General features: G+C 34.3%; 1 protein-coding gene across 1 annotated transcript; it reads left to right on the forward strand.

Annotated features, from left to right (window-relative positions):
- The first annotated feature begins 3,891 nt into the window (after positions 1-3,891).
- Positions 3,892-6,556, forward strand: LOC6650982 (zinc transporter ZIP1). Its single transcript, XM_002072723.3, has 2 exons — positions 3,892-5,642; positions 6,164-6,556. The coding sequence occupies exons 1-2, from the start codon at positions 4,379-4,381 to the stop codon at positions 6,406-6,408; spliced, it is 1,509 nt and encodes a 502-aa protein (XP_002072759.1). The 5' UTR covers positions 3,892-4,378; the 3' UTR covers positions 6,409-6,556.
- Positions 6,557-9,346: the final 2,790 nt, after the last annotated feature.

Genomic DNA, 9,346 nt, shown 5'->3' on the forward strand with positions numbered 1-9,346 from the left:
TTGGTAGTAGAAAACGTTAAGAAAGAAGTTTGTGCATTTATTTAATATATGTATATATATATATTATACATATGCATATATATATATATACAAGCACATGAACAGATCCTTTTTTAGGTCAATTTTATTTACATATATATGAAAAATGTTTTCGTGTAGCTTAAATGAAGCCTTATAACTAAATGAAAGTAAATGATATACGAAAAACTCAACAGCCCTCTATATACTCTACATATAGCTAAAGGATAAAGAGAATGCATGATTAATCACTTTTCCAAATGGTTTTCTGAAAGGATAATGAGAAATGTGCATAATATGGATAACGTACTGAGCTATTTATTTTGATATTACGTGATACTAAACTAAATATGTATAACAAAAACTAATGAAAGTTGCCTGCAGCTATGTCTAATCATCGCCAAAAACACTCTGACACACACAAACACACACACATCATCATCATCACATCATTCACACCATTTAAAAACAACAACAAATCAGTTTAACGAATTTGTTTGCGCTCCCCTTGGCCCTTTCCTAACTCCACCCCTCCCTCTCACGTGTTACCACTTTGATACCCAATAAAATCAATGATACATATATGTAAACAAATATACATATATATTTTAAACAAATTTTTTATACTTATTAAAAATATACATACTACTACAACAAAAAAAATGATAATGTTAACTTTACAAAAACAAAAAACATATAACTTTAATGTGTTTTTTGCATTCTTCTAGCATGGAAATGAACTAAAAAAAAAAACAAAAACCAACAGCAAAGAAAGAAACATAAAAATCAAATTTCAAGTTTTACAATTTCTTGTATAGTTCAATGAAAATCATTTGTATTATATATGAAACAAAAATGAAAGAAAGAAAGAACGAAAAACCAAAACCATATGATAAAGTGGCAAAAGAACTTCTTACTTTCGTTTAACCGATTCGATTTTGAATTGCAAGCAGTTTGATTCATAAGAACTGAAACCAAGTAAGCAGTTTTTTTGTGACCAAAGAAAAATAAAATATTCAAGGAACAACTTATGCAAGTCAAGAACAAAACAAAAGAACTAAATAAAAATAACAACCAATCGCACTAGTTTATATATATATATATATATATATATATAACAAATTATACATACACCATGTACTTTAAAAACAAAAAAAAAAAGAAAACAAGAAGAAATGTGGATAAAAGTGGAGAAGAAAACAAAACAAACAAAAAGAATGCATTAATTTATATTAAAGAAATTTACATATTGGAAGAAAACAAGAAAAAAGATGAAACCACATTAAGCCGAATGTTCAGAGTGAAATGGGTTTGAAAGAGAACGCTAACACTTTCCGTTAAATCAATTTTCATCCCAACAAATGAAAAGCGGAAAAACTTAAATCTAAAACAGCTAAATTCGCAACACACATACACACACACACAAGCAGCAAGCGTGGGAAGAGATAAAATAATGTATAAATATATAAAATGATTTATTATTAATTTATAAGTATAACAAAAGAAAAATAACAAAAAAATTATTAACCTAAACTATTTAAGCAAAAATGGAGCGAGAAACCAACCCGACAAACAAACCAACAACAACAAAATGAAAAGAAAAAAGAAACAAAATAAAAGAAAAATTATTAAAAAAAAAAAGGAATTTCTTTTGGTTTGAAATTCATCAGAACTTATGGCGGATGTTCAATAAGGAAATGTTGGAAATTTCCTCTCCCAAATAAGGTATTTCACATCTAAAGACTCGCAAAATTTCGAGATCGATTCTTCCAAAATTAAGAATTGGATCTGAAAAGACAGTTTTCTATAATGTTTAGTTCTGCTTTATCTTTGCTCTTACTTTTTGTGCCTACAGTGGTAATTCAAAGAGTTACCCGGGGCAATAATTTCCAAATAACTTCTTTAATTAACAATTGTAAATATTGGAAATAGCCATTAAATAGATCCGCTTATACGAAACTGGATCAAATCACCAATTACAACTGACATTTCATCTATCTAATTGGCAAAAAAAGGCCTAGCAAAATGGAAAGATTCCCAATTAGGAATTATGTTATAATGAATTATATGTATATCTACCGATAATCATGTGATTTATCTTAACTTTGACACACAACACGCAAAACAAATATATTAGTATAATTAACTTGTTTATTGATTAACCTAATTACTTAAACATGTTTTTTTTTTGATCATAGGCACGAGGCATGGGTTCGTTGAAATTGAAAGAAAAATATAATCCGCTGTTGTTTTTCTACATTAATGGCATACCTGTATATGTATATATGTGTTATATATATATTTACCTAGTGGAAACAAGCGATGTCCTTAAGGTACATACACTCATGGCCAGACTTATAGGGATTTAAGAACTATCGATATACAAATTATGTGGCAGACTTTATTATCACAAAACTGATTCTTAAAGATTTGTGGTACTATCATATCATATTTTAGATATCTTTAAAAGAATAACAGATTTTTAAAAAATTTTTTAAAAAAGTCCTAATATTGATATAAAAAAGATAACACGTTTTCCTGATTGTTTTAACAAGCCTTCTGGAAATCTCATTGCTTACAATTTCCTATCGGTCATTCATGAAATTTTCAGGACACATTCACAGATAATCCTTTAAGTACCACTTATAACCTAGAAATGTCCATAGTTTTTCGTCTTTATTTCTTTTTACTTGTGACATTTTTTTGATTTTAAAGGATCCATTTTATATTTATATTTGTTTATCTCTAATCTTTCTTTATATTTGTTTATCTTTAATCTAGAAGTAAATTTTAAATTGAACACTAGTATATAGATAGAATTTAGTTTTTAATCAGATCTGAGATCTAGACTTCTGTTATTACATATCTATGTATGTTTGGTTAGATCTGAACGAAGGAAACGACAAATATATTTCTTTTACTAATACCAAGAATAAATATGTAAAGCTTGAAGAAACTCGCTTTATAACTTTTGTGGATTTAGAAATAGCTATGTATACATATGTGGGTTGTGTACCTGTTCACGTTTTTGGGCAAACTTAAATACAAGATTTTATTTAGGTCCCAAACAGTTCGAACTCTAAACCGCAGAAAAACTTGACTAAAGATTTTAAAATTCCTCGAACAAATCACAATACTCAATTGATTATTTGTTAAATGTTAAAAGCGATCCGACACTTAAATCTCTGTTTATATTAGTTTCTGATGGCTAGTGTAAATGAGAGTGTACATGTACCGTTACTTATGTTACTACTTAAACTGTTTTCTGTTTGTTTCATTAGCCAAGACAACAACCTTTTCCGCTAAAGCTATTTAAAATTTAATCCGAACGTTAAGCAAACTTGTTAAGTAAAAGTTTCTTATTCGTTATAAATCCTATATCTTGGGGCTAAGGTCAGATGCTTGTTTAATGCTACAACGATTAGTATTTATATATGTGGACTCATATATATGTATGTCTATATGTACAGACAAAGTGAACGGATGCAATTACTACAAAAAGCTAATGCTGATGCCATAATGCGAAACCGTTGGCCTTTATGCATTGAACAATCTTGAGGGTGTGCATGTGTGTACGTGAACAGAGAGGGAGTAAGCAATCGAGTGAGAGAGCGAGAGGGGGCTCGCTTTAATATTTTATGCTAAGACAATTGTTGGTTACGTTGGTCACACAGGTGAACGTTCGAGATATGAAGCGAAGAAGAGAGAAGAGGCCAGACTCCTCAACCAAAGCAGAGAGTATCCGGAGAGAGAGAGAGAGCAAGATAGTGAGCGCGTGATGGGGGAGAGAGCTTTAAGAGAGTTTCATTATGAGCTTACTTAAAATGCTGCTCAGGTATGGCGAAACTACCAAATCAAACCCACCAACCAACCTACCAAGTGGTTCTCCTCCTCCTAACTTGGCCACAATCACAATCCGCCGATCAGTCTGCGAAGCCGCTTCAAGCCTTCAAGTTCCCTCTTGGCGGTAAAAGAAAAACAAAAAAAATCTAGATTAAACTTGATCATAATTTCCTCTGCTTTTGCATTTTTGATATTTGAAAAGAAAAGTTGTGACTAACTTACCTGTAGCTATTTGCACGTGTCGTACTTAAAAAAATCGAACGAACGACAGTGAAACACAAAGAAAGATACAAAAAAAAGTGATTTCCTTTGAGCATTCCAAGCCAAAGAAGTGGAGACATTATCAACTAGAGTGCAGGCCCTCCCAGGCAAATGCTGCTGGGCCAGTTTTAAACAAGAGTTTCTTTATAGCAAGAGAAACAACACTCGGGGAGTGTATTGGGCGGAAAACCAATAAAATATATAAACAAGAAAGAAAACAACAAAACAAAACAACACAACAGAAAACAACAAGAAAATGAATCAAACACAGGTGAATAATTTTCTGAAATGCTTCCTGCAAATTGATGAGCCCGGTAGCCATTGGGCACGGCACGAAGCCGATGATGATGATGATCATGATCACGATCACGATCATGATCACGATGATGAGGGTGATGATGACTCCGGCTTAATATTGGCAAAAGTAACGGCTATGGTAGTTCTATTCTGCGCCAGCGCCATATGCGGCTCCATACCGTTCCTGCTCAATCGTTGCTACCGCTGGACAGAGAATCAAACCAATGCCCGATCTGCCACAGTGGTCAAGTGCCTCCTATATTTCGGTGGTGGAGTCCTCTTGGCAACAACATTTTTGCATCTCTTACCAGAAGTGCAAGAGGTTGTCGAGCAATTGCAAGAATGTGGCATTATTGGCGAATTGACATTTCCCCTGGCCGAGCTGTTGATGTGCTCGGGATTCTTTCTCATGTACTTCATTGAGGAAGCAATGCATGCCTATCTGCATCGTCATCAGCCGGACGAGGCTGGCAAGGCCTTTGAGAGGGGACACAGCATACGGAATAGTCATCTGATGAAAAATACAGAGCCAACAGCACCACCACCAGCATTGGGAGCGGGACCGGGGCCAGCAGCAATGAATGGAGGAGCCGAATTGGGCTCCCTATCGGTACAGAATCTAATACAAAATGATCTCGAACAGCAAAAATATGGAGCGAAAGGAGAGCAACAGCAGCCACATCACCATCATCATCATCATCAGCATCAGCATTCGCATCATGGACACAGTCATAATCATAGCCATTTGCCCGTAATACCTGAAAACTCTTCGACCGAGGATATTCTAGCCTCTTCGCTGAGGGGTCTGTTCATTGTCTCGGCTCTGTCGCTACACGAACTATTCGAAGGGATGGCCATTGGACTGGAGAACTCGGCCTCCTCGGTGTGGTTCATGTTTGGCGCCGTCTCGGCTCATAAGCTGGTCCTGGCCTTTTGTGTGGGCGTCGAATTGATTGTGGCCCGAACGAAACTTACTCTCGCCATCCTTTATGTCCTCACCTTTGCCATTGTCAGTCCACTGGGAATCGGCATTGGCATATTGATCAACCATGGCCAGAATTCAACGGGTCCCAATTTGGCATCAGCCATTCTGCAGGGCTTTGCCTGCGGCACTCTCATTTATGTGGTATTCTTTGAGATTCTATCCAAGAACCGGTCCGGTCTACGGGCATATTTGGCTCTCTTTGTGGGATTCCTGGTGATGTTTGGCCTCCAGCAATTGGGTAAGTCTCAATTTTTCAATGCCAAATCAATATATGTATATTATATAGTTTACTGTCAGTTAACCGGAATCGAATTCTCTTGAATTGGGAACAGGTTCTTTTGAAAAAAAATTAATTTCAACACGTTAATCGGATAGACTACAGTCATACCTTTTGTCTTGAAGTTTTGGTTTTGTTTTTTTGCAATTTACTGGCCTTGTAATTCAGGCCTTTTTGCGGTTTTGTCTGTTTTGTTGTTCTTCTGTTTGCTGTTTAAACACACGAACAGGTGAAAACCCCCGAAGTAATAATGAAGTCATCTAAATAAGATGATGCGGGGGTGCCCCATCCCATCGACCAGCGCATCACTCATACCGACGAGACAGAGAGACAGATAAATAAAGAATATTGACTGCATCATCTTGAATATTGACAGGAACCCCCATTGTATACATACATATGTATATTGTAATGAAAAGTCTTTAGTTCAAGGTTATTTCATTTGCATTTCTAATCAATGAATTGTTTTCTTTACTCGACAGGTGCCAGTGGCCATGGTCATAGTCACAGTCACAGCAGTTGCTCTAGTTCCACCGATGATGGCCATGATCATGATCATGCCTCCGAAACTGAGAGTAGATCTGGTTCGGGCACAAATCATGCCCATTCACATCATAATCATGCCCAAGATTTGGCCAACATTCACAATTATGAAAAGCAGTTGCAGGTGCTAAGACAAGTTACCCAAAAACTACTGGAAGCCCATCCCAAAAAGGATATGCAATAATAGTAAATAATAAATAACTGATTAACTGCTAAGCAGGCACAAATTTCTGTATATATTTGTAGATATCTAGTATATATGTATTGTATTTGTAACATTTATTTATCTAGTAAAAAAATTAAGAACAAAAATGATCAAGATTTTCCAGAAATGTTTGCCTTTTACACATAATTTTGTTTTTAAAGTAGATCATTGTCAATTAATCAGACAAAAAACTTTCCTCTATTATATATATGTATATATAAAAACGTCAGAATAAACTTGACAATAATTATAAACAAAGGGGAATTATGTCATTATAAATAGAAAGTACAATAAACCGATTTAACGCCGTACATTATTACTATATAAAGATAGTGCAACCAACAGCTTAAGTAACGTAGAATCCCTTTTTTTATAGCTTTTTAAAAATGCAATATTAAGTTTCATTAATAAACGAAATTCAGGAGAACTAATATATTGAAAAAATCATACATATATTGGGAAAAAGTAAATATCTTGCCTTCTACTTTATTGGTTAGCTAAACAAGGGTTTAGTATATATGTAAATAATAATCAGTGACGGATTAGGCCAACTGGGGATCTGTAGCAATTTAAAATATAAGTGTTCGGGTTTTTAATGCAAATTAGAAGACCAATTTCTCAGATGAAAGTTAGTACATAAATGAAAATTGGACTAAACTTGTGGTTCTTTTAAGAATATTTTAAGCATTAATTCAATCTACATATTTTTCTGTATTTTGGACCATTTCTAATCAGCTTGAAAAAGTTATATCTTAATTAAATCGCAATTTTGCATATTGTAAAATGGCATCAAACATTGTGGATATAGGCAGTTTAAAGAAATGGATCTACCTTGTAATAATTTAAATATTGTCTAATTTAGAGCTTCATGACATAAAATACAAGAGTTTATTGGAATTATTTGCTGGTCTTAGGTTTAAACTTTTTTTTTTTTTATTCAAGTAAATTTTAAGAGGTTTTCGCATCAAGATTTTTATGGTAATATTATGAAAAGTAAACTGATAGAAAATAAGTTGAGTGTTCTCGAACATGACAGTCGAATCTCCATGAAAGTTGAAATTTGGGATAAATGAACTCGATTTCAAAGATCGATTTTCTCTCAAAAAACAACAGATGGAATCACCTTCTTAGCTACGACACAGCAATAAGCAAATAAAAAAACTAACACTTATTTCAAAAGTATTTAATTTTTAGTAGAATAATTAAGATGAATTGGGTAAAATACTTTCTACAGTTTCGATTATATAAGTTATGTATGACTACAATTGTAATTTTAGGGCCGTCGATCTGGAAAATTAAAATTTCCATTTATTTTCATGTGATTTTTATGGCTAACTTGGCAATTATTGTAAATGAGTTGAATAACATTAGCCTAAAAGGGAAACTCATTTGTTTTCTTCAGAAATTTTCTGAAAACTTTAATAATATGTTAGAAAAAAAATCATTTAGGTTATTGTCGTTTCTCTAAAGCCAGCTAAAGCCTTGGTTGATGCAGATGAACGGCTATAGATGGGAACTCCCTCATCTAAATGGTTGTCATCGTCTTGCTAAATTTCGCACATAATTTGCGCTTTTATGGCTAGAACAAAGCAACAAGAAACAACAACAATAAAGGAGAATAAAAGCTGTACGTGCCTGTCGGGAGATTCGGTTAACAATCTAAGTACAAATTCCTAAGCAGTTAAAAAATTATGAAATTGAAATTTCAGTCCGATATCTCGATTGCGAATCGTAAAGTGGTTGTTGTTGTTAAGAACCAACCAAAATCCACAATCCAAAACCCCCAGGGCCCCGATTCAATCACATGAGGAGCGGCCTCGGAGCTGTCGTCTAGGCGTTCGCTGCATAGTAAACAACAAAATAAAATTTCAAACTGATAACTTTGCTTGCTTGCGCAAAATTTTAACACGATATCTCCATGAACCGAAACCAGGCCATACATATGCCATATGGTAACCGTTTTCTCTCGCCCGCTCTTTGGGATTTGTCAGAGATTCGTGTGCCTGTGTGAGTGTGTTATATACCTTTTGTTAACTGTTTATCAGATGAGTTAGTCTTTTTAAACAAACCAAACCGCCCTCTCCACCTATTTTTTTGGAGGGACTGCAGTGCTGAAAATTAGCGCTTCAAGTGTCAAGTGTGAATTGCCAAGTGGTAACAATATTTGACAGCAGCAACAGCAGGTTGAAAACATCATCGAAACTTAATTAGCGTATATGGCTCGATATCTCAATTATTTACATCTGCAGCAGTTGTTGTTGTTGTTGTTTTTGGGGGGAAGAGATGCTAGTACTGATGCTAAAGCCGATGACGTCGTTTTAACTAACTAATCAAGAATTCATTACCTTCTCTTGCTCTTCATACCTCTTATCAGACACACACACACACCCTTGGGTGTATGTCGAAATCATATGTCGGGAAGGAAACTTGTGCAAAGGTCTCTCCCTCTCTCTGCCACTGTATGTGTCTAGGTTATGTGTTATCAGGCTCAATCTGTTGCTATCTTGCAGTAACAAGTAGTGTATGCACATAAATTATCATGATCGTGTGCCGCTACAACAAAACAAAAAATATATTAACCAATATTGGAGAGATTCTTAATCTATTTGGTACTTACTTTGGTGACTGATAGCTGTTTACTGGAAATGCCACGGAAACGGCATAAATGTATAAAGGCAATAAGTCAATTTATAAATATTTACCACTTATAAGTATGCACAGACATACTTCTGTTTAAGTGAACTCAACTGCTTGCCATAATCAGTCATTTTTAATAAAAACAATATTGGCAAACACGAATTGTGGACAATAAATGCATTACACTTGTTAATCAGGCAATCAGGACTGTTAATTGATCTTAAAACTCCATTAACAAGTTTAAAATAAAGCAACAAGAAAGTCCAATGCTTTAGTTTTC

The sequence above is a fragment of the Drosophila willistoni genome, chromosome 3R, assembly GCF_018902025.1.
Source record: "Drosophila willistoni isolate 14030-0811.24 chromosome 3R, UCI_dwil_1.1, whole genome shotgun sequence".
NCBI classification, from domain to species: domain Eukaryota; kingdom Metazoa; phylum Arthropoda; class Insecta; order Diptera; family Drosophilidae; genus Drosophila; species Drosophila willistoni.

What these genes read in the sequence shown, in the direction of transcription:
- LOC6650982 (XM_002072723.3), top strand. Translation starts at nt 4,379, where the DNA reads ATGAATCAAACACAGGTGAATAATTTTCTGAAATGCTTCCTGCAAATT. An exon ending in GTTTGGCCTCCAGCAATTGG is followed by an intron (nt 5,643 to 6,163) that starts GTAAGTCTCAAT and finishes TTTACTCGACAG; the next exon opens with GTGCCAGTGGCCATGGTCAT.